This window comes from Sturnus vulgaris, chromosome Z, assembly GCF_052056855.1.
Source record: "Sturnus vulgaris isolate bStuVul1 chromosome Z, bStuVul1.hap1, whole genome shotgun sequence".
Lineage (NCBI taxonomy): Eukaryota > Metazoa > Chordata > Aves > Passeriformes > Sturnidae > Sturnus > Sturnus vulgaris.
In genome coordinates, this window is record NC_142283.1 from 70005329 (window position 1) to 70032806 (window position 27478).

At 34.9% G+C, this 27478-nt stretch overlaps 1 protein-coding gene across 1 annotated transcript in view; it reads right to left on the reverse strand.

Moving 5' to 3' along the window:
* The window catches only part of WDR70 (WD repeat domain 70), a 126957-nt gene that overhangs the window by 63313 nt on the left and 36166 nt on the right, over positions 1 to 27478 (reverse strand). Inside the window, exons 7-9 of the mRNA XM_088156929.1 lie at positions 26714 to 26847; positions 21243 to 21396; positions 19850 to 19926 (exon numbers count right to left, since the gene is read on the reverse strand). Of these exons, the coding sequence (XP_088013055.1) occupies positions 19850 to 19926; positions 21243 to 21396; positions 26714 to 26847 (365 nt within the window). The remainder of the gene's footprint in view (positions 1 to 19849; positions 19927 to 21242; positions 21397 to 26713; positions 26848 to 27478) is intronic.

Sequence of the window (27478 nt, forward strand, 5' to 3'; positions counted from 1 at the left end):
TATCTACAGATCAGTTCATCAAAATTACCAACTCCAAAATTCAGTCATCTTTAAAGATTACAGTAGACATACTTTGCATATCACATTGGCAGAAAGAAGGAGTGACAAAATACTACACAGTCAAAACCCAATTCTACATTTTAAATATTGATATTTATTTACTATCAACAACAGCTGTTATGTCAAAGCTCAAGAAAGAGCCTCAAGTCACACAAACAGAAATGTTTCAGAATGGATCATAACATAAATTCTAAGATTCTGCTCTATACTGTCTTCTCACCTTCGTGAATTTCTCACTGAATACCCAAAGCAAAATTCAGATAAATACCTTGCTATAGTCTTCAAAGATCCTTTATGCTTTAATTCAAAACAGTAAGTTTCACCTGGCACCTAGAAGCCTTTCACAAGGCTTTTTTTCTTTCTTTCTAAAAATTCTAAGATAGCCACAATTTGCTTTAAATGTAAGTGCTGCCTTGGAAGACAGCATAACATATTAATACACAAATCATATACAAAAAAGGTCAAGATCAAAAGGAAAATAAAGTATGGAAATTTTTCAGTAAAAATGAAAGAGCAACAATACTACATGTCTATTCCACTAGAAGTTAGTAGTAAGTTCCAGTGCAGTTACTGATGAATTTTCCTCACATCCAAATACTCAGAACATAAATAGAACAAAAGGTTTTGTGAGAGAAACTTTAATAACCTCAGAATAAAAAATAAAAAAGAGCTATTATGGGAAAGAACACACAAGCAGAAAAAAAGGCTGAGAAGGAATATGAAAGTGAAAAGTAGATCAATTGTGTAAAACTAAAAACAAAAAAAACCAACCAACCAACCAAAAAAAAAAAAAAAAAAAAAAAAAAATACCCAAACCTAGGATGATTGCTGGACAGAAAGCAGTGCTTGAGGGTAGGCAGGCATGCAACACCAGTAAGAATCCTCATGTCTAAGCAAGGAGGATTAATATTCAACATACGTGACACATTCAGTGCTGTTCAGAATACAGAAAAATAGAAGAAATGTAAAAACATTAATTACATTCTGAAGTCAGGATAATTGTTAGAGGACGAGGTGGGAAATGGGACAAACATCCCACCCTCCATCTCACCAAATCACACCAATAGCTTCAAGAACCTATACACAAGAATAAAATACATGATAGGGCAATTACGCTATTGAAAGGATATACTACTGAGAGAAGACTGCACTTAAATACATTCAAATTCTATAGGAGATGAATTGGGGGCAAATCAGTGAGGCCTTAAAAACAAACAAAACTCCAAAAAGACCATCAAATTTAAAAAAACAGTCTAAAAACCAACACACAAACATGCTCCATAGCTCCGTTTAAAATCCCAAAAGAGTGATACAGAAAAAGGTATCTTCAGCCTAAGAAAATGGTCTCCAAATTAAAGGCATATACTTCGCTGAAAACAAAGGCTGCAGGGCCAATAGGTTAATTAAAAGGAATTCATTGAGGTGTTCCATTCTGTGTTGTTGCAATGAGTTCCTTCTCAAAGAATTTTTTCTCAAGTTTAATTCATGGATTCAGTCTGTTTGCCTCCCTTTCAACGGCCAATGTACAGGCAAAAACTGAACATGACCATCGTGCTCAAGTTCTTACATGCCTTTCTCCTTAGTATTCCTTAAATATTCATAGTTCCCTGAAACACTGACTATATTTGCGTGCATTAGTGATAAATATTTGGGCGGCTAAAATGCACTAAGAGAAAAAAAGTCTTGCTGGTTTTGAATTACTTTTTCACTGGGACTGACAGCTAATTTGCTTTGTTTCTTGTTGATGATGTCTTCACATACAAATCTGACAGAAGAAAAGGTTGTTTATCTTTGCATCAACCATTAAGACGGCAATCATGGATGTCTGCAACAAAGTGTATCGTTTCTTCAGTTCAAATCAGCAAGGTAGCTAAAAGCAAGTCTTCAGGAAACAGTGCACCGACTAGGTTAGAGTACTATGTCCTCAAAATATTTTCTTCCAATGACTAATAGATTCAGTGACTTTAATGAAGGATATTGAGCACTGTAAGGAGTCAATATGCTTTTGACTTAATAATAATTCAAAGTCTTTGTTAATGCTGTGCAATTTTAAAAACCTGAGCAGTGGTAGCACTTTACACATAAGAAGTACTTCATTTACTATTCCAGCAACACCTAACTTCTATACAGAACATTAGATAAATTACAGGTGATTCAGTTCTGAAAGTTGTGACAGTAAAAGCAGATGCAATTTTATGCTATTTTCCAAAAGGGCAAACAGGCAATGAACTGAGATCTCCCACTTAGAAAAGATAAAGTGGGATGTAATCAATCTCCCTAGGGGGTACATCTGATTAAGACCAAAGGGGAAGACTTCTGGTGAAGAACATCTTGACAGTTCAAGTTACTGTCACCTGCATGAATTGAAATGACTCAAGAGCAGTCTTGCATGATACTGCAAAAGGAGGAGGGGTTAATCACTAGGAAAACAGGATGCTTTCTAAAGAGCTGATTAGTCATGGCTATAAAATAGCTTGGGCTCACTTAGATCTCAAGTTTTTTTTCACTCCATTAAATAACTTAAATTGGAACTAACACTCAGCTGAACTCTTCGTTACACCAGCGAAAAATCAACTGAAATTAAAACAGTCAAGGATTGAAAAGCTCTCTGAAGCAACACCTCAGCTGACCCTACACAAACTAGTTTTATCTGCTTTTGCTGTCATCTTAGATCTCACTCAGACACTTTTCTGCAGGTCCATTAGCAATGAACTGCAATCTAACAAAGGTAAGTAACTAAAGGGACCAAATTATAAGCTCTAAATGCATTTTGATTCCTGAAGTTACAGAATCTGTTCTAAACAATGCAAGGTTTGACTCAGCTGCATGGATTAACTATGCACTTTGGGCTACAGGAAATTTTAAAAGTGAGTTTTCACTTTATCTTTTGTATGAAGTACCAATCTTCATACATTGCAGTAATCACATAAAAACTTATGACCTACTTATAAAGACCAGGACAAATTGCAGCACATAAGGTAAATGCAAATTTAGGTATTTGTATTTTCTGGAATAGCCACCAAAGTCTAAGACATTCCCTCATCTTCATCGGAATTCAGAAAGGAAAAAACCATCTCTTCAGGAAAAGAAATGACAGTTCTTAGCTTCAGAATTACAGACAGTCATGATACAGACCCACATTTGTCTGGATAACCACAGAGAACTTTTTTTTTCATATATCATCATCATGGTCTGCTCATATCACAATACTTACGCTACTGAGGAAGCCCCTGAATTATTTTCTTACTTTAATGTAAGGTTGAAAGTTTAAAGCAATAGATTACTAGACAAAATAGTATTAAATGTTATGATTCTCAAGGATAAACACTAAGAGACTTACAGTCCCTTATTAATTATATTCTTCACATGGGAGAAAATTGCGGGGGTTTTGCTGAGTTTAAAATGTGTAGAATTAAAAATGGTAAAGGCAGGACATAAATGACTAAGAAAACAATTGGATAACAATCGGATCTTCCTTCCAAATAAAAAAAAACAGCAGATAAGTGACTTGTTTCATAGCTTAATTTGATAAAAAGTATCAAATAGCTCTAGAGTTTGAACACGTTACTTGTAGTCCTCTAGCCTTCTGTTTCCCTGAAGCCCTGCAATTTCTGATTCTTCAGAAACTCACCTTTTAGTTCACTACACAGCCTACGGCTACCTGAGCAACCTGATCTGAGTTGTCTTTGCACTAAGTGGGGAATTGAAACAGATGACCTCCCACTGTCCTCTTCTACCTAAATTATTCTGTGACTACAGACAACTCAAAAGGGTACTCTACCATGCATTTAGAATATATGAATATTCCTGGAAAGTATCCAGACTTTTTATATCTAAAATTAAATGATGAACCACGAAAAATCTGCTCAAAAGCTAGTAGAAATAGAATTATGTCCAAAATCACAACAAAGATATACAAACGTCACCAGCATCTCCAACTTTAAAAGCCACTGGGAGAGAGAAAAATCTGAGACAGAGAGAGACTAGAAAATCTGCAGGAGCTCCTGCTCCAACTTACATCCATTGTCCTATATGCTGTAAAGCATTAGGACAATGTCTCCACTTCCTAATTGCATGAATGAGCAGTTAAAAGTACCTGGTGACATACCACAGCCATCAAATTTTAACTTGCAGTTGAGAGCACTCCTACAGAAGTCAATCAAGTGGCAGGAAAATTCTCAAATATTTTTGTTTTTCCCCAGCTAGAATTCACGGACACTTCCACAATAATTCAGCTATTCTTTAAGTGAGTGCAAATGCCCAGCTCTACCCTTTCTTTTTACCTAGAGCATCAACAAAATTTTTAAGTGTCACTTTCCTAGAATCACAGACCAGAATCACAGAGTATCTTGGATTGGAAGGGACCCATCAGGATCATTGCTCTTTGCAGATCTACATAAAACGAAAGCACCTGACTAAAAGCCTCAGTTAGATGGTCCTTGAACACTGTCAGGCTTGACAGTGGGACCAGTTCCCTGGGGAATCACTTACAGGGACCAACCACATTCCCAGTGAAAAACCTTTTCCTAATGTCCAGGCTGAACTTCCACTGATGCAGCTTCATTCCATTTCCTCATGTCCTGCCACTGGTGACCAGAGAGATGAGATTAGCACCTTCCATCTGCTGCCCCTCAAGAGGAAGGTAAACTTTCCTCTCTTCCAGGCTGAACAAGCTTAGTGACCTCAGCAGCTCCTCATAAGTCTTGCCCTCAAGACCCTTCTCCATTTTCGTCCCACCTCTCCTGATACTTAATGTCCTTATGTCCTTATCCTGTGCCACTCCAAACTGTCCCCAGGACTCCATGTGACACCCTACCAGTGCAGAACAATAATTTAGCAAATTTTGGTCCCACATTTCGTCTGCATTGTAGGAAGTTTCCCTTTTGATTTAAATTTTTAATTTTTAAAATGGTGTATCCAAAGTTGTGTGTATCCTTTAAATATTAAGTTATGCCATAAAAATGTCAGTTGAAAAAGCTCTCAAATGTAAGCTCTTACCATTGACTGCATATCTTATTGCAGCAGCTAGCATTTGAATCAAGAAAAACTTCAGAAAAAATATTAATGTAAACGCACATAGTTTATAAAGACAAAAATAGCTTTACTAACCCTTTTGTAAACATACAGCTTTCAGCAAGGGCCAGTACAGTCATTATTCAAACTCTTCTTAACCAGGCCTGCTCATTTGCTGTACGCTCTTAATCAGCTCTGTACTGTGGATGTATCTATAAACAGATAAGTTAGTCCACGAGAAGCCATCCTCATGGATCTGTAATGGACTTCACACCTTTAGTCATGTCAAGACAAAGAGCAAACTACTATGCCAGTGTAGTGCAAATTTCTACACACCTGTGAGATAATCACAGTTTTCTGATGAAGGCACCCTTGTATTACAAACAAGTCTCCAGAGAAAATTCTTCTGAAGACCTAAAATTATGATTTATCAGGAGATTTTAATGAGTGACAGAACTTTAACCAGACAAAACCACAACAATCCCTCTTCCTGCAAAATACCATGGCTCTGCACCAAAGGATGAGAATTCTGCTGTTCCAGAGACAGAAGAAAGAAAAAAAACTCATCAGAACCTAACGTAAATGATACACATAATTCCTTATCCTCACTGTTGCACACAGCTGAATTAATGTGGCTGATATAAAAATAAAACATCAACTTTGAGAAGACAAATAAAGTGAATATAAAAATCTCCCTAAGTAATTTGATCTTCACAAATACCAAGACTGCTTTATTTTTACCTCATGCAACTCTTGAGAACAAGTTTTAGATAATCTGCATGGTATTTCAATACAAGTATTTAAAGAGCAACAAATTATATAAAATATGGTTAAACCAGGTTTGTGTGGAAGCAAAAAATATTGTATTTACATAGGTGAACACTGAAATGAAGACTTAAAACCTCTGACAGAATACTTTAAAATCACGTTAATAAAATTACTTTATTTTGGGACCAGGTACCAGACTATCAGTTCCCTACTCTCGGTGTTCAATGCATGCATGTGCACAGACATCAGGATTCTCTGAAACTTTAACATTTTGTTACTTCCTGGACCTCTAGCTTTCCCCTTGTCTGAATTTTACGAATGTTGCACTACTCACATACATTTGATATTTAGTTCTATGTAGTATTATCTGTAACAGTCTGGAAGTGCCTTATTTAAGTCAATTTCCAATTCACAAATAGTCATTACAAGAAATAATGCTTGTTAGGTTCATTACCTTAAAGTCTAGCTACATTATGACACTAAAAGAACAAGGAATACATTTAAGTTACATTCCATATAATGATAAACCTTTCCAAAAAAAGTGGGTGAATCTTCCACATCTCTAACACCTGCAGAAACTGCAGTATTTTCTACTTTTCCAACACCTTGCACTCATGAAACTGGTAGACTTCAGGAGTACTTCAGCTTTCACTTGTAATTACCATGAACTTGAACCATTATGCAAGTTCCAACTAGAGGCTCAGAAACAAGAAAAAGAAGTAACCAACTAGTTAAATATTTTATTTATTTGGATTTTGAATGTTTGGATGTTATTGTATATCTACTTGAAGACCTACAAGTCCAGTAAGTTACCATCTGTTTGTTTCATTGCTAAATCATTCATTGGAATGTAACCTGATAATAAAGCTCTTCAAACCAAGCCAGCGTCTTTCTAACAAAGCAGATGAGGAATGTTCACAATATTCATTCCATCAATCCTGTCATTAGGGTGCTAGCCTTCAGAAGAAGACCTGAAAAAAAGGAGCTTGCAAGTGGAACAGATAATTTAAAACTACAATGACTTTTCTCAAAAATATCCAAATCTATGAAACTAAATTATAATGCTATATTTTTTTATGTACAGTGCTCAAGAGTCTATTAATGTCATCTAGATTCTTCTAAATGGGTGTTTGGCTCGAGTCCAAGCCATTGTAGAGTCACAGTGAGACTTGTTACTCAATAGCCAATCATCATGTAAATAAATGTGAGCTATGTAAAACATAAGAGGCATCCTTCATTTACTTGAAAAAGTTTTTAGAGCAAACAAGTCATAGCCATGGATTCTGGTCCTCTGAGGTAGTCTCACTGTGTGAAAGAACTGGAAACATATTCCATTTAAATGGCAATATTGATTTAGTGGTCCAAGAAGTCAACTATATTATGTATTTTTCACAGGCACAACACTAACTCAGTGTTCTTGAAAGACTAACAAAAAAACTTCCAAACGAAAAGCAGTTCACGCAGTGAGTAAACAGATGCTGGAATAATACATCACTTATAGATAAGTAAATTTAAAAATTATTTAGAAAAAAATCCAGAATTTTATAGCTTGGATGAAATAAAGTACGATTTTTTTCTAAGAAATGACATCAGGAAAAGAGTTCTAAAGCTAAACTTCATCTCAAACCAAATCTACCGTAAGTCAAATTATTTGCTAGCATTTATACTAAACATGCTGATAGAATGATTAATTTTTAAAGCCTAAGTGTGTACCACTAAGAAAGGGAAGACACCTTTTTTATCTCTGAGACTTTTCAGTACCTGATATTCTGCTATCCATTTAATTCACTGTGAATCACACAACAGAAGAAAGCTACAAATGAGTATAAGTAAATTATTTATTTTGAAGGGAGGAATGTATATGGTCTAGTAAGTTTATGATGACAAAAGAAGATCTGCATCTTATCTCACCAAAAGTTCAACCTCAGGAGACTGAAATGTTTGCCAGCATGTTCTAAATCATACAGACACCAGTGAATGTAGATCTTAATTGTAGAGATTAGCTGACCAGAAGTTTCCACTACCATTAATGAGCTAAAGTGAAGAATATCAATCAGATGTTTTCTGTCCTAGCAAACTGAAGATTTCACAAATCACATGTCTGGAAAGATTTAGAGGAAAAGAAACATATACAAAACCAAACTAATCCCTTTCAACAGAAATGCATTTAATATAAAGCTTTATTAGAAAGTATTTGAATGACAATATTAGCTTAAGAAATTAACATTACTTCAATAAAACAACTGCAAAATTATCTACTTGGGAATGATTCAGAGACAGAAGGGGGAGGGAAATGAGCTAAAAAGTCAGTGAGGAATTGGTTGATAAAACTGTGAAAGCAGACTGATTTTGGAGAAAAAACACTCAACTAAAAAAGGAACGAAGCCTTGAGATTAATGCACTATTGTAACTATTGGATCCATATCCTACCTGCAGCTCCACATGGACAGTTCTGCCATCCTCAGAAGGAATGTGTCTGGATTTCTTCCTACCCTCAAAAATTGAGCACCTATAACAGACACTCCTAGCTCAACACCAAGCCTGTATTATAAAAACCTACGAACCCCTGATCACAGTTTTTATCACTGAGAATCCCTAGCCTATTCCAATCTCAGATTGAATAAATGGGGCTTTTTGTGTTCACTGGTTTGTCTGATGATTCAAAGAGAAATTTCATCCACAATTCCTCTGTAAAAGCTACAACTGGTAAAGAATTTACTGCAGTTCTTCCTTAATAATCCATTCCACAGTCACAGAAAATATTTCTTTGTAAATAGATATATTATTTCTCCTACACAAACCTTGCGATCTTTCAATTACTGAGTTGACTTACGTCTTTAACAATTTAAAGACCTTTCAAATGTTGGACATTTTATCTGTTTCTGTATTTTTTTATTTTTTTTTTGCTATTGCAAAGTATCTTAATATCCTATTCAATAAACAGAAATGTATTACGCTTCCTGAATATTCTTGAATTAGCTGAAGTTTCAAGATATATCTCTAACATTTTCTCTTTTCAATGTCTTTTACTATTCTTTTCAGACTGCTGGTATTGGAACTAGACACAGAACTCAATGGGTATCGCTGAAACATAACATTAACATCATCTTCTTTACCAATGCCATTAGTAAAAGTTTATTCTCTGTGTGTGCACTCTTTTTTAAAATATGTGTATGTGCTTTTCCACAGCTTCATACTAAGAGCTTATATACAATTAACCCTGTGTAACTTTGAGGAAAATATTTTTCTCTGTGTATGATTTCCCATGCTGTTGTTTTCACCTAGCTCACAAACCAACCTGCTCTCAGAATCAGCGGCTAATACTCACTGCTCAGGTTTTACTAGAAATACATTCACACTTTCTCTGATAAAATTTGCTTTAATTAAAATTATTTACAGAAATACAGAAGTTTTGAGGCAATAGTTCAGTCTTATGAAATTGCATTAGAAACATGTTGTTTTGATTACTTCAGATTATCAGTTTTAAGATCTCTTCCTATTAGCTAGTCCAGCTGATAGATGACAAACGTCTCACATGTATTTACAAGAATTAATCCTTTAAAAGTCAGACACAAAACTTATTGGAATTAATAGAAACAATTTCAACAGATTTTGGAATGTAACTTACTGCTGGATACTATACAAAAATTTATAAAAGGTTTCATTAAATAAACAGGAGAAACTTCTTTCAAAAAACCCATACATAATTTCCATGATATTCTATCTCACTTGTGAAATGGAATGTATCAGCCTTAAACAGAATTTTCTGAACTGAAAACTTTTGAAGGCTTATCATCTTCCAGTGAAACCTTTGAAACCACTACAAGCTGAGAAATGCAACTTCAGGCTGTTCCAATTCGCTCCATGAAAAATGAAAACCACCCGACATACATCTCTAAACAAGCAACTTATAGTGAGATTTTAACTAAAACATATATTTATATAACATGAGGACCCTGATAAGAGGACAACTTAAAATTTCATTACTCAAACAATGAAATTACCTGCAATTCTAAATGTCAAAAATCACAAAGCAAATATTTTCACAGAGTTTTGATCTACAGGATATTAAGTATCATTAGTCATTACTGTGTAGCTTTAATGCAGAATCAATTTTGAACATTAATCACTGCAATTTAATTTTATTTTCTTAGACAGAATGCATATTTTATCTTTGTAAGGAAATGTGCCAAGATAAATCCTTGTCTATCCTACTTCACTTCCTTATTATCAAACAAAAACATTTTAGTTTCGTTTACTAAGTCTATTGTACTTCCAATTAATACTAGAATAATCAAAGATTTCTGGCCATTTGAATAAGATGCATATCTCATGAGAAATTTTTTTTTACTGAGTTATAGGTTAAAACTATCAGTGAAAACTTGAGAAGGATTCCATCTTCATACAATAAAAGACGTAATACGTTTTTCATGGGAGAAGACCAGAGAGGAAATTGCCAGTGAAATATACTTCTGGAACAAAGTCACCAAAATTGAAGTATTTGCCCAACAACCTGTATATAACCCTAAACCATGCGAAATTTCCCATCAATTTCACAAATGGCAAATTTATTTTGTCTTCTCCATCTGATATTGAGTTGACAGAAATACTAAAACTTTCTATCATTTCTATTCTGCCAGAAGTTACCCCACAGAACTGCACAAAAACTATTCTCTTCTCAGTCATGGTGAGGCAGGACAAGAGGAGATGTAAGAGAAAAGCTTTTCCAGTTTGACTGAAAGGGGTTAGGAAACATGTCTCGGGGAAAGCTTATCCATATAACCCAAGCAGAGCACAATACAGGTGAGAAGTTAAATACTATGTGTTCTGGGATAAAATAAGCAAATATACACACCAAAACTTCTGCCTTCCTATTCTAAGCTAAGAACATTGCACTTGCCTAGGAAAAGCCTTTTAAAAGAGTGTCCCTTCTTGCTCCACTCACTGCACAGTTTTAAAACAAGAGCAAACTCTTCAGAAAGTACTGATCAACTGTGAATACTTAAATTCTGTGCTTGCCAGATAAATCAACCAATTTTTAAAATGTGCACTTTTGTCTGATACACAAAAATACTTTCAAGCTACTTGCTGCAGTAAAAAACTTCACCTTGGTAAAACAAAACAAAACAAAACAAAAAAACAGTTGACAGAACTGTATTCCTTTATGTTCTAAATTAATTCTGAAAGTTTTCCTAAACTGTAATATTGTACTGGGAATAAAAGTATCTCATAAAAATCTTGAAGAAACATTTTCAAACTTCATAATTTCATTTTCATATGGAAGATGGCACAGTAAGCGAACATATATATGTATACACACCTGTAAATATATGTGCTTGAAACAACTTGGCAAGAGTTATTTCTTTTCCTAAGCTGGAAGTTCCAAGTTACACTATTTCTCTGGCAAATTCAATTGTTTCACCACTATGTTATCTGCATTGCCTACCCTATAAAGTAGTACGATGCAACTAGGTATGATTCAGAGTGATCTTTTTGGTGAGTAGGTGCTTTGGACCCCAAGCAGGTCTTATGCTCCATAGCATGCAGGTTGTTTTAAGAAGTAAATCTAGAAAGTGCAAGCAAAGCCTAATACTGCAATTAAATATTTTTAAATTATTCCCCAGATGAAAGTAAAACATCAGTAATTATTTCCAAGTATGCTTTTTCCAACTAGCCTTCAAATCTGTGAAGACAGATGCAGCTTTGAAGCTTAGGTTGTAACAAAATTTAATACAAACATCTTGGTAGTAGCCCTGGCACTGCTATCTTACTGTTTTCAGCAGTTTTCAAAGCTGTAGATGGATCACTGTTAACTGTATTAATTACATATAAAATGTTTCAAATACTGAAGGCATTAAGATTATTAATATTTATTCAAAAGCCTTCTTTGGTGTTGCACTTCGGTTCTTTTAAACAAAACAAGGACAGTCTATGTAACAAGCTTAATCACTGTATTTCTTCAAATGCATTATTCTGCAAAACAGCAAAACAACTACACTTACCACTAAACCACACCAGTCCAAATTCAGCTCTCACTTATGTTTTCATATGCACAGAATTCCTGATATGTAAAAGCATTAAAGAAAAGTAAAATTGCAGCTTAAGTTCTCCAGTTGTCAATAATGCTGTTCCAAGCCTTAGCAGAGTTCAACAAACTCCAGGGCTGTATTCACTTCAAGTGTAATTAGCTTAGGCTGAGCTCCTGTCAACCTGGACTGAGAATACAATATGTAACCTGAAGCTTAGAGTCTATAAATCTAGGAGAAATGCCACATAATCCCATCTTCACTGCCAGTGGAGCTGTCCTTCACAGTGCACAGCCAAGCAGACTGGATACCAAATCTTGTGCTCTCTTGAGAAAATATTACTGTGGTAAAGAAAACCTAAGGAGCAAGTATGTGGTCTATAACAGGTGACTTGGCTCTCAAGGTTATGGGGCAGAGACTTCAGTTAAAGAAAAACAGAATCATCTGGGCTGAAGGGAGTTTGCCAGTTCAAGACAAGATGAACAGCATTGTGGGAATAGCTGACTGTTCCATGGGCAATGAAACTCACTGCTGGCCATTTTCAGCAGTGCTGTTCCAGACCTGCTTAAATCGCTTTTCTGTCAAATTACCAGGGTTTATGCAGTTCTTAGCCTAATAACAGGCTAGAAAACAGTTATCATGACAGAGAAGTCATACACTGATAGCTGCCACCTAAAGAGACTGAAACAAGGCAGCTAATATGAAGAAGATGAGAGAGCAGGCATTCTAGATGCAAACCTAGCTAATAGGATGGAAATAGTTAACATATGAAAACTGAAAGGTAAGCTGAATAAAAGTAATCATGAAACAGCAGTGTTCACTAAGATATATCAAATTTCAAAAGTCCCAAGTAGTGCCTAGGACTTAAAAGATAACCTAAAGGAGAGAAAAACCATCTGAACAGCAATGGTTGCAACAGCAGATACATGTTATGCAAACTACTCATCCTCCATTAACTGTACTTTGCTGCTTGGAATTACAAAAAAGACACAGATAGTATTTACAACGCAACAGCATATGGTTAAAACAAAAGTTTAAAATCATATTCCATAGAGCAGAGTAACCTCATACTTGAAACATGCGTTCGACAAAAGACTAAGAATTCAATAGTGCCTTAAATGCAAAATTCTATTTCTGAAGATTTGAAGCTACTTCACTGAAATAATTAGAGACAGATCTGCACTGAAGTTGTCCCTAAATAACTTATGACAGAAGTCAGTTTGTGATGGCAGTAAATACACTCTAAGATACCTTTTAGAGTAAGAATACCAACTTAACTTAGTAGAGGATGAGAAAGACTTTTGAGAGGAATGCTCTACAGAAAACCAGCTGTTAATCAACCATAACCCAAGCTGCAATGACAAATCATAAATTTCAAGTTTGGCTGTGGTTCTGCTTCTAAAAGGAAAAAAATATATGAGAGTAGGGACACAAAACACCTGTTGCTGGAACATTTAACATCACTGACCTCTCTTGCTTATTCTTACAGCACTACCTATCACATTTGTGATAAGAAAACATCCAAGTACCAAAAACAACATTATCCATTTCCTCTCCCTTCTTTGTTATTACTGATATTTTGGAATAATATAAACAAAGAGTTTGTTATGTCTTAAAACACAAAGTATTTTTAAAGCTCTCTATGCTCAGGTGTATTTCCAGAGAGTAAAAAACTTTTTAAAGACTTCCCAAATTACAAAACTTTTTTTTCTTTTTTCACTTTTAGGCAAGGTACTAATGTTGGAATATTTGTTGCTATCACCTTTAATGCTGTTCTATACATTTATTCAACACAATTCTGATAAAAGGAAAGATCCTTGCCTTAATAATTTTACTTTCCAAATAAGCCTAATTATGTGGCAAAGGATCTATAAGAAAGACAGTGTTGATCACACAGTGTATCTAAACCTTATCTAGCATGGCAAGGACTACATGCAATGGAAAGGGACAGATCATTCAGAAATAGTTGTGGTACATTTAAAGTTCTAGGCAACATACAGCCATAAATGAAAAATGTTAGCTTGTGCAAGAAAATGTCAAGTTACTGATGAAATGTTTCAATACGGATAAAAGTTTTGCGTATATGCTTTAAAAACAGTGAAAAGCTGATATTAATTAATTAATTAATCTCAAAGTCATTAAAACTGAAATCATCCATAATGCAAACTTCAGAATTGCTGCAGTTCCATTGAAAAGATAATTTCTTTTCTATGTTTTTCTTTTAATATAATTTTTTTTGTTCTAATTACATGAAATGTTGGAAGTTGAAGGACTAAGAATATCAGAATTCCCACACATGAGAATTTGCGCACAAGATTTAATCTAGTTAAAAATACCCTCAAATAAACACCACTTTAGCTAAATGTCTAGGCTGGTGTTATTCATTCATATACTTAGAGTTAACCACCAGATTACTGACAGAACTACTTTCTTACTTCCTTCTGCAACTAAAAGCTTATAAACACTTAACAACCTGCAAAAGCCCAAGAAAATTATTATTCATCTGTAATCCCACAGTAATGAAACTATTTGTTTAAAAATAAGGCTTTAAAAAAACCAAAACAAAATAAAAACAAAGAAAACAAACAAACAAATAAACAAAAAACAACCCACCCCTAAAAAAAAACAATCCTGGCCATAACACAGAAAAAAAAAGAAACAGTACAGTATTATGTGTTTCCACAAGCCATCATCTGGAGTATTTTCAAGGAAAATAAAATGAAGTGAGCTACTGAGATGTACATGTATCTCCTAACAATTGCATAAATGGCCATGACCTTAAGGGGAGGTTTCAGACTTATTCTATAACTGCTGTGCCTAGGCTCTGGCTCATTTCAGTATGTAAGTTTCTGTTTCTCTGATATAGGAGTCTGATGGAACTGTGACATTTTCTTACGCAGTTTTTCCTCAGTTCAACATTGTGTCCTTGAACAGTGATAGAAAACGCACTGAGACTCCCTGCTGGCAACCCGTGTATCTGCAGTCCGATGTAGTAAATTTACAAATAGCCTAATAACTGCACATTAGAATATATTATCATCAAAACCTACTTCTAGGATATTTTAAAATGCATAGCATATTTGAATGCCATGTATAAGTCACGTATGTATAAGAAACAGATCACCGCTTAAAATACTTCATTTACAACAGCAATTCTAAGAGCCTTCATTTGAATTACTTTTTAGTTCAGACTACTACTACAGCTTTAGTCACCTGGAATCAAAAGAAATTGTCACATACATATAAAAACTATCCCTAAGTGAGTATCTGAGTTATAGCAGGTTAACACAGAAACAAATACAGATTTTAAATACTTGAAAAGCATTTACTTAAAAAGTGTTACTTTCATTTGACACCACCAGGCCACTTGCAAATTTCGCTTTTTATCTTCTCTATGCATCCTGAAAACTTCTGCTTCAACTTGCCACCAGAAAACACCATTTTCTTTCCTTAATTTATTTGTAAACTGTATGCAGGTGGCAACCATTCAATGGAAGAGACAGTCTAAATGCTGAAAAATCAGATAAAATACAATCCACAACTTGCAAATACTCATTCGTTTGGTTTATGAATGACTGTTTTCTCTACAGGAGGTGCAAATGTTACCCAGAGCCATAAAAGAGAGAATTAGAGTTTAACAGCACATTATCAGCCTCAGACCCTGCCATTCAGTGTGCCCCAAAGAGCATTACACATGTGCTTCAACCATTATTTTCAGCTCCTTCCAAACTTCTGGATGATTAGCTGAAAATCCTTAAATCTTTTCTTGCAAGTATCTTCAAAACTGGTTCTGGCAACCAGATCTGGAGTACACAGAACCCCTCCACACAGAAATACTCATCATCCCTTCTCACATGATGAGTTAAGAGTTAACATCTCACATGAAGTTAAGAGACAACTCTCACTGTGTTCTACTGTTCTGTGTGATGTCCAACACAGATTAAAACCAGCAAAAAGAGAAGATGTTCAACTTTCCTTCATAGCTTTTAAGAGCACCCCTGTTCATCTTCCCACATCCATACAGGATGACTCTCTGAAGGGTCCCGTTTTGGTGTTTAGTGTTAGGCGTATACTTCTCCACACATGCCAGTTGTGGCAGGTTCCTTTTCTCAATATGAGGATTAAATTGCAACTTGTAGATATAGAGATAGCATCACATGCCCTCTTAAACGTTCCAGAGCAGTTCACTGTACTGAAGGTAATTTATTCTTGCACCAATGTCTAGTACAAATTTTAGAACTAAACTAATAGGAATCTATGGCTGAATTTCCAGAGCTTGTCTTCACTGTATACAAGATCAGCAGTGCACTCTCAAGATAAAATGCAAAGAGTAGATGTTTGCACCTTTTCCTCTGATATGCAATACTCTAAAGCTTCTAATTTCTCCTCATATGGGTATAGATGCCCTTGCTAAATTATGTGAGAGTGTAGTATGTTGCAGATCATGAATGTCAAAGCACATTTGTCTTACAATGTCAAGAATGTCAAAATTGGCTACAGGCAGGTCCCCTGCCCTATAAAAAGATTGTTTCAGGACTAGGACACTTTCTTTTTGTTTTTTGCTTAAAACGATAAACATTCATACCCAGAATCTCTATGTACCAGAGCCACATAAAGCTAGACTGGGCTTTGTCTTACCATCCTGCTTGAGAGAAAAGACCTGTTAACAAACAGTTAGCTTATTCACCTGATCACCACACAACTCCACATACAAAACCACTGCAGAAGTATTGTACCTTGAGAATTCACACACTGTATTTTCAACAGCAGTGGAGCATGAAATTATATCTTAATTATTTACTATCACTGAATAACACAAAGATATAAGGAACATCTGGCTACATTTGATTATACCTTCATTTAACCCTGTATTCAGTCTTTAATTACAGCAATAGTGATACTGACAAAATCTGGTCATTACAGTTAATTCCCTTAATTTCACCTTACTGTCCACAGCTGTCGTATTTTATGAGTGCTTCTAAACATGAATTTTTCTCATGCCTTTTTAAACTTGCCTCCATGTTCTCCTGTGACAACATATTCCAGAATAAATCTGAGCAGCACCCAATATTATTTTTCTTTTATTCGTTCTAACTTAACTATATCCACTGCATTTACTTAAAATTCAGAAAATCTGTTTCCTTTAAGCATAATCCAATAAAAGTTTCAATTTTATTCTGCTGACATAGACCGCTTCTTTCTTTAGATTTAAACTCTCTGCCTTAACACCTAAGTACTTTAATGTTACTCTCCTACACAAAATACTCTCTGAGAATACCGTATTTAAAGCAATCTTACAGAAGTTATTTTCCCTCATTCAAAAATTACCACCAAAAAGAAGTCAGAAACTCATGTGATACTGGTTAAAATAGCTGGTATAATTCCAACAACTGCTGTCAGTTAGAATCATTGAAGTTGGAAAAGGCGCTGAAGATCATCAAGTTCAACCATTAACCTAAAACTGCCAGATCCCACAAAAAAACGTATTCCTAATAGCTTCCAGGAATGGCAATTCCACCTCTTTCCCTGGGCAGCCTGTTCTAATGTCTGACTACCCTTTCAGAGAAGAATTTTTTCCTAATTTCCAATCTAAACCTACCTTGAGGTAGGCAACTAGAGGTCCATTTCTTCTTGCCCTGTCTCTCGTTACCTGGGAGAAAAGATGGACTGACATCTGACCACACCTTCCTTTCAGGAAGTTGGGAGAGTGTGTTAAGGTCCCCCCTGAGCCTCTTCTTCTCCAGACTTAAACAACCCCAGTTCACTCAGCTTCTCCTCATCAGACTTGTGCTCCAAATTTACTAATGGAACCTATATTTTCAAAGGTGTGCTACTCACTAACTCAACTCACCTTCACACAACATGGTTAATGAAAAGAATATTAAGGCTTTAATTTATCTCTTTGAATTATGTTTTTGAAGCTGACTAGACATTGCCATGATCAGATGACTTTCCTTATTCATTCTCTTTAGTTCCACAGGTTCAGTGTGGGTCAGCAGAGCCTGCACAGCCCCAGGGACAAACCCCATTCCAGAGCACTGAGCACAGCACAGCCGCCCCATGGAGGGGATGGGCTCAGCCTTGGGGCAGCCTCAGCGTGGGCCCTGCTGGGCCCTGCAGGTGGAGAAGGATGGGAAGGTCCTTCAGTGCATCCTGAGGAGGGAAACAAAACTGGGATCTCCCATGAGGAGCAGCTGAAGTCCTTGGGCTTGTCCACTTTGGAGAGACAGAGGCTGAACAGTGACCTCAGTGCTCTCCACAGCTTCATGAGGAGGGGAAGGGCACGGGGAGGTGCTGAGCTCTTCTGCCAGGCATCCAGGGGCAGGAGGAGTAGGAATGGCTCACAGCTGAAGCAGGGGAGGTTCAGACTGGATACTAGGAGGCATTTATTTACTGAGAAGGTGGTCGCAGACAGACACAGGTTTCCTGAAGGTATGGTTGACTGGTCAACGTCCTTAACAACAGGCTTTAACTTCTGGACAGCCCTGAACTGGTCAGACAGTTGGATGATCATTGTAGATCCCATCCAACTGGAACAATTCTTTACTGAGTAAACTTTGGAGACTTTTAACTTTCTATTATTATTAAATTTTACAGACAGGATACTGTCTTCAAGCCCTGTGGGGCAAATAAAGCAATCCAAATTGTTTCTTTTCACAGGACATGTCCAAATCCTGGAAAGACATGTCACCAGCACGAAGCAAAATGCAATGAGTTTAAAATACTTTTCTTGTCATTTCAGCCATGTAGCGTCTGTGAAAATGTAATTATGCAGCAGCCATTTATAGTACTGTTTATCTGGTTTTCTCTTACTTGGTCCAGATCATTTTAATTCACAACAATTCAAGCATCGGGGATGTACTGAGTCCAATTTTGGTATATTAGTTGGGCAACTTGATTAGAAGGGAGAAAGTTAGACAATCTTCATTATTTATAGTATCTTGATTTGTTTTTCATGATCTACTAACTACTCAACCTAATAAAGAAACCCTACTAATATCTAACTAAATTCAAAATATCAACAAACTGTCTAACGTATTGATTCTAGCATTTAGTAATAATTCCTATTATGGAAGTAGTACCTCTTTGCCTACAATCTGGAACAATATCCAGTTTGCTTAAGTGTATTATAAAACTTAATTTCTCCATAAAGCACAATGGAATATTCAGGTTTTTCTCCTTCTGATATGGTCTTATCAGAAAACTGTAAATTTTCCTCTTAAAATAATATTTTCATGTTCTCACATGTTAAACCAGTAACTCAGCCCCTTTTAGGGGAAAAAGAAAACAAGCAATGTTGTTTAAAGTAATTGATAACTGAAGTCTTCTTTTCACAGAGGACCACTCTACAGATACACTAGTGGGGAAATTCAATCCTTACTGTCACTCTGGAGTAAAGGAGATTGCATATTTGAAACATCAGTAAGAAGTCATTCATAAACCTGCTACTGACTGCTGCAGTAACTTAATTAATGCCAATGCCACGTGACATTTCGCCATTGATTCTAACCATAAAAATCAAGACTGAAGCCACAAAATAATTTCTAACAGTCTCTTTGACACTTGTCAGACAACATCCATCAATATTCAGTTACACCTAAAGTAAAAGTTCCAACCTCCAATTGAAATCCTCAATCTTCCTAGTGGATTCAGTTACACTGAGTCTCTTCCCAGGAATTATTCTACTCCAAAGGAATACTGGGTAAAGTTAAATTTTGTCCAAGAATTTTTGTAAAAACAATTAACCAACCACTTTCATGAAATATCATTTAAAATAATTTTAAGTAACAGAACTAAATAATACAAACAAACACATTTATTATCTAGGGGCAAAACAAATATATTTGCTTACAGATCTCACTATACTAAGTACTTACTAAAGATTAAAAATAATGATATTTAAAGTAAATTAAGGCACAGTAAAACACAAAAGCTAAACAAGCCTCTCAAAAACACTGTCAAAGACAGACTTCAAGACTTACCCATCATTAGAACATGTCAAAAATTCTTCCTTTATCTTTGGATGCCAACAGCCTGAATTGAGCATTGCTGTGTGACCCTAAAGAAATAAACACAGAGGTCTTAGAGGGCCTTGTAAGCTATCTTACAAGGTTTTACAACTTTTACTCCAAATCCTTCAAGTGGAATCACATGAAAGCTGAGGGACAAATCAGACCCTTCAGACATCAGAATGATTTAACAGATTCTGTGTTTTCTGTCCATTTCATCCTGGCCTGTTTTCATCTCTGAATTAGAAAAATCCTGACATTCTTCTACTTATTTTTTTCCTTTGAGAAAATGGCATAGAATCACACTTCTTTTTCTCTTGGGAGAACAGTAATGCAGAGAAAGGATGAAATCATACGCATCATTACAGTGTCACACAATTTTTTAAAGCTACAGAAAAATAACAGCAGTAACAGTAACAACCAGGGTGACACAATACACCAATGTCAGTCTACACTAGCTGAAGATCCTGTTGGAGAAAACTGAGGAAACAGAATTTTAGAATCAAGATGGGTTTAACCTCAGATGAGTTTTTCAAAAAATACTGAAGTTGCAAATTGACTAGTCATTTGTCTTTTTTTGAGATTGAAAAAACAGAAGGTGAGTGTTTTATGCAAAGTAAGCAATTGCCATTATGGTGACTATGAATATACATTACTGAATACATTACTGGACTATATGTTGTCCATTTGGCTTTACTTCTTTGAAGAACAGGCACATGCTCATTGACTACATTCAAAGAGAAATTTGGAAACTACTCCTGCAATGCTGGAATGACTTCAGTTTGTTTTAAGCACAAATAAGGAGAGAAATACTGAAAAGTTAACAAGGCAATATAACAAATATTTTAGCATTTTGACTGTTGGACCACAGTATAATGGAATTCTAGACATTTACAAGAGAAAGAAAATCTAAATTATTTTTAAGCAAACTAGAACTAAAGCAGATGTTATTTGATGGTTTTATATATGTATCACTAGCCAAAAGAAACAGTCATCTGAAAAGAACAGCTTTAGGCAAAACATCATTTAGCCCAGTTATTTGGCAATATACTTTACAAGAAATAAGTAAATCAATTTTATCATCAATCTGAGCGTTAGATTTTATCATTACTTTTCAGGCTTAAGCTCTTTTAAAAACTGACCTGAACTTAAATCATCTAGGTAAACGGAACCATTGTATCAAAGTTTGTGGAAATACAACGGCAAATTGGTTAATACACAATCAACCATGGACAAAGCACTTCAAAACTATGAATGAACCCTTCTACATCTGCATTTTTAAGTACCATTAAAAATATACACATTGTTGCTTATTAGTCTTACACTCACAACATGCAAGTAAACAACCTCCAGTCCCTGGCTTTACCTTTGTGTTTGTCATATCCACAATGTACTGGTCTCCCTTTATGCATTCCATCACTGGGAAGCCATCTCTGTCAAGAACTTTTGCCTGAGAGTTACCAGAGACAACGAGAATGACATCTCCCGTGCTGCTATACTGTAAAGACTTGATTTGGTGACTACAAAGAAAGAAGAAAGAAAAAATAAGAGAAATAAAATATTTCAGTTAAAGTTCCTGTAAACCTGCACTAAAACAAAAGTGTCAACAGTGATAAACCATATTGCAGAAATATACCTATATACATTCCTGTATCAAAGAGATGGGAGGCTGAAAATATTTTACTAATGGAATAAAGATTTTTATTCCACTGTGTGTGTGCATATATGTGTGTCATGTTTCTTTTAACCACACACAGCTCATCAAACACGTAAAATGTCATTTCTGGCAACCATATTTCTTTAAGAATGCTATTATAACTCCAATGGAAAAACAGTATGTGTCAGATTTAACTAACCAGAGCTGAAAATTCTTTTTCATCTTCCCAAAAGTAAAATGTGGAATTACAGTAATCTGTAAATTACTATAAAAGAATGTTGCAATTGCACATAAAACTTCATTATACCTCGCATACCACGATATTTGTCATAGGTCAGCATTCTTGCATCTTTTTCTATGGTTGGGGCTTTAATTTCATCAAATTTTAAGATAAAGTTAAATAATACCATCAGCCCTGGAATCATGACAATAGATAACCATCTGTCTAGTTTTGTATGTCTTAGGTGAGTGTTCATTTTTTGTAAGTGTTCTCACACACATGTTCCATCGATTGAGAAAACCTGCAGCAGAAACCAGGGAATACTGAGATGATGAAAATGAACTGAAAGTGCAAAGCTGACTGATGAATGAAAAGCCCAATTCCAGCTTCAGCATATTTGCTCAGCATCTTGCATTATGAACAAATTCCATAGCTCTTGCTGTATCTGAAGTAGAGATCCCTTTGATCTCTTATACTTTGTTATAAGGATGCAAAGAATGCAAAGCAGTCTATCCACTTCACACCTGTTAGAATTTATATCCCATCAGATATTTATAGAATGTGCACAGTAACATTACTTCATATTAATTCTTCAGCTCTGCATCTAGATTAATCTCCAATACAGGACTGGAACACATTTGCCAGCTAGATTTGGATTCTCATAGCATCCGAAGTATTCTTGCAGAAATAACTTCCTCCCGTTTAAGAACATGACTATGTGCATTCAAATCCTAGCACCTTTCAGGAAACTACGTTTCAACACTATTTCCCATCAGTGAAGTTAACATTCAGATGACCAACAAAACCAACTGTGCTACTTGTAACTTAATATTTTAGCATTTCAGTTCTTTTATGTAGTGACTTCATATAATTTTCTCAGCAGTAGCTGTTATCTGTTAAATCTGTCCTCAAACCATGAGTTACTACACGAAACACTTAAAATATTGTAATACTTACTTCAAAAGTTCTTCACTGATCATAGTAATGTAAACTAAGCATAAGTTTCTTATTCAAAAAATGTTTGGCAAAACTGATTACATTACAATTCAAAAGCCAAAAATTGCTTCAAGCACCCTATTATGTAATACTAACTGGCAGCCAAATTGGACTGAGTATTATAATCTGATTTTTAATAGAAAGGAGACACTCAAATCTGGGAATTTCCGAAATAGATCATAGTCAATGTCTGAAACTATATTCTGATCCTCAAGAGCAAAAATGAATACTTTCTCAGAAGAGAAGATGGCCAGCTACATTAAGCTCAGAGGAAACACTGAAAGAAATTATAGGAAACCCACAAGAGAAATAATATCTAAAGTCTAGAATACTCTCTGCAGACAGCTGATAAACCCAGACTAAAGAATGCATCAGATTCAGTTTTTGCAGAACAAACATCTTAGGAATTCAAAATTTTTTCTCAGTTGCACTTCCAAGTGCTCTTGCCCAAAGCTCAAAATATTCCTAAGCCCCACCTGAGTACTGTACACAGAATGAAGTACTTATTAGGTTATATGTCTCATACTCTAATACTGAAATTGGCAAAAGAGAACAGCCAACACTTCCAAAGCACAGGTTCATATTTTGCACTTATCACTGTTAAAATATATGAATTAAAAATAAACATTTAAAAACTAGACTAAAACATATTTTTACTTGATGCATGTCTCATGCATGAAAGGGATCTGACCACTAGGTAATAACAAACAACTCAGAAGTAAACTCTGATTTCTGAAAGAATCCAAAATACATAAAGGCCTACAGAGTCTTCTAAAAAACCCCCTATTTTCAGACACTGAAAGTCAAACTCCAGACATTATTACTATTTACACCACACTGTTCATAATTCAAACAACATCATTGTTTTGGTGTTTCAGGTTTTTGATGTTAACAGAAGTTTTTTATACTTTCTACACTTTTTTTTTAAACAATAATTGTTTTATATTCCTCTTTAGAGGAAAAAAAGCATTGAGGGACAGGTAACGAACCAATGGAGTAAAGAGTTCTCATCATCACTGTCCAATCCATGACCATTATTGGAATTCTATAAATAGACATGCAATGTAAATAAAGAAGTCTTTGCTGATCGACTTGCTTAAAGTCAGGTATAATGTCTCTCTGTGTGGTAAGATCACAGCACCACACATCATCTCATTGCTTCTTAGTAGCTCTGTATCAGTATGTCTGAACAAAACTTTCTTTCATCTTAAAATTTCTCCCAGTAAGGAAAAGCAACTGATTTTACAGCAACTAGCACAATGGAACATAACCAATAATTTATCAAGTCATTTATGTGAAAAAATTAGTTTTAGAGAAAAGGTTTACATAACCTTTACCTAATGAATAAAAAACCTCAAAACCATACCTTCTTGACTGTGCAATATGACTTGTAAAATCATGTCTAAAAATTGCTTCTATAAGTAGAGTATTTGCAAGGTCCCAGAAATTACAACTTTTCTGATGTTTAATGGAAAATGACCAAGAGTGAGGCTCTGCAAAGGCAGCTCTTTAAGAAAATATTTTTGGTTCTTACTAATGTTATAGTGAAAGTCTTGAGAAACTTACAAAAAACAGTTCCTTTTAATAGCATTAATCAGAGTAATTTTGGTTTAAAACTGCCACATGTGCATAGCACTTTGTACCAGGACCCTCAGAACAGAGTTATATACATGGGTAGAAGCATGACACACAAATATTTTCTACACACATAAAAGCTTTTGGCTTTAACACCAAGGTATGGCTTGAAAGTACTTGCTTTTTGTCAGGCTGGGTTGTTTTTTTTAACTCTACATCACAAATCCGAGGAGAAATTAACAGAGTAACCTGATATTATGCTACAAAATGGAGCCTTGACAATACAGAATTGATCTCAGGCTCCTTTATTTTTAAAATGAAGTTAAATTTATGGCTCCAGATCTGGATTTCTGCTAACACCTATGTTTCCATACCAGAACTCCCAGAATTCTTTTGAAATTCAAGTCTGTGAATGCTAACAGCCCTTCAATAATAAACTTCATAGGGCAGAAAGTAATACAAGAACATTTATACACCTGGACACAAGTTACATAATATTCCAAATAGTGCTCACCAGCTTATCTCAATATCAGCATGAAAGAACTTGAAGATGAATCTTTTTACCAGAGATACAGTTCCAGTTTTATGTTTAGAAAAAGATACAGCAGTTGTATTTCAATAATAGCTTTTTTAAACCCTTAAAATTAGTTCATGAGACTTGCATCGTGAGTGTAATTTCCAAACTTCACACCAGTCAAGCCTATTTTTAATATTACTTCATGTTTGTTTTAAGTACTTTAATTATACATCAACGTACTCAAATCACAAGAATTTCACAAAAACATTTATATAAAAACTACCTGTGATATCCTTGCAACACACTAAATGAACAGTGTCAAGAATAACAAGTATTTTAAGTTCATCTTTTACAATTAGTTTTTTGCCAAAAACAGCTTACCAATTTATCTGCAAGCTGTCCCTGAAATAGAACATTAGCATAAAGTCTACTTGTGGGTTTTAGACAACATTTATGTTTTACACCATTATTAGCAAATACTACTAAATTTGAATGCACTCTTCTGCTAACTTGAAAATGCTTCATTAAAATAATTTCCTACTGTGGGAGTAAAGACTGTCAGCTCTTTCTGCTCAGTTAAAACAGAGGAAGGACAATACGATTTATATCCTGCTAACTAATAACGTAAATGAAACTCATGCCAGAAAAGTCTGAACATAACTTTACATTTGAAAACTTTTATTTATTTATTTCTAAGTGGCATGTTTACTTAATTATGTTTTCAAGATAAATGTGCCATTCGCCAGCTTATTATAAGAAGTCAAGGTCTGTCACAGAAATTGGAATTGTATCATGCATTCAAGTATACTTTCTATCCTTCCAGTTTTTCACACTTCAGAACACTAGTAGAATCCCTTTGTATTTTGCTCCTCTTCAGGATAATAGTCCTAACTTTTCATCTTTCATTATCTAGATTTTTGGCGTATCTATATTCAGTTATATGTTTTCTAGCCTTCCAAACTGACTGAAACTCAGTTGTAGCTTTTTAAGATAGTAATGATCAAAAATAGACATTTTATGTACTACTTACTCTGTGTATAATAATTTCAATCCCTTTTTTAATCATACCAAAGTACCTTATAAACTGTACCATGTAAGTCAGACATCAGAAAGTACCTTGCTAAAACCACTGTATTATGTTTTATTTTATGCAATATATTTTTCAGAAGGTTCAGTGTGCACTGTTGTTGAAGGAGTTCTGTATTCTAATTCTCTGGAATAATTAAATGAACTCACTTCACTTACTTTCTAAATTAACAATATGGATAGTACGGAAATAACTCTTTAAAAATGCTTCCTACATTTTCTTTTCAATTTGTATATATAGAAACATAGAAAGAAATGTAAATCAGTATATTTTTCTTTAAGAAAGACAGTATTTCCCATTATGTTGTTATACAGTGATCACTGCAATGCAAAGGACCAGTGGTTTCTGAAACAGAGGACTTCATGAAAATTAAATAAATCACCCTTCCCTTCAGAAATCCTGGCAGAAACCACAGAGGCTCTCCACAAAGGGGTCAACTGTTTTATCTTGCTGCTTCTCTTAATTAGTTCTATATAAGCAGAATACATATAGAAAGTGCATTCTATTAATGTCAGTTACAACTATGATAGTCAACTTGTCTTTGAGAGGTTCCTTTTCTAATGTGCTATTAACAATTGCATTGGCAAATTCACCTGTGGCTTTCTAAAAGAGAAAACATGCAAGTCACTGTAAAAAGCAGGAAAATAAATAAGCAGACATTTTCATAGGTTCACATTTCTTGGTATTCAAGAGCCTTTTAAATAAACTGTCTTAAAAGGCTTTTGTGCATTCTACCAGGAGCTTAACATGGAACATTAAGTGCAAAAGTCAATCTTCATGCCTACCATTCACAAGGCTGGAGCGACCGAAAAGCTTGGAGAGAGGCATCCATTCCAGCAAAATCCCAAAATTTTACATCATAGTCATATCCACCAGTTATCAAACGAGCACCTGAAGGATCCAACCCCAAAGCAGAAACCTGTAAAGAAAAAAAAGAGTTAATCATTCATGCTTTTATTTTTTTTCTTCAATTCTTCAGGGTGTCACCAAAACATATCATGCTACCAACGTTAAAAAAAAAGAACAACAAACCAACAAATCTAAGCCTCAAACAACCCAGTGCACTGGCTTCTTACTAAAATATCTTCACTATATTTTCATTTTTAAATTTCACTACCTTGAATAAAGCCTTAGTACTTTTGAAGGAGTGGGAAGAATGGAAGTAAAAATTACATAGTCTGAATAAACCACTGAATACAGCTAAGAAATAATAGTTCACGGGGTTTACTTCCTAATCATCTCATTGCAAAAAGTTCTGTTTCTATGAAGAAAATTGTACTCTAGACTTCTATCAAAAGTACAAACAATATTTCTAGCAAGGTAACAAAATGGTGTTTAACATTCATCAGCTTAAGAGTCTAAGTTTATTCAACACAGCTCAGGTGCATATACGCATCGCTTAGGCAAATTTCTGAAAAAAAAAGAAGGAAATAGGCATAAACTTGAAGTTTTTTAAAAATCACAAATTTTAAAAACACATCATTGTAACAAACCAGATCAAAATAACTTCTCAAAATCCGTTTCTTTTATATACAAAACCAGCTTCTCAG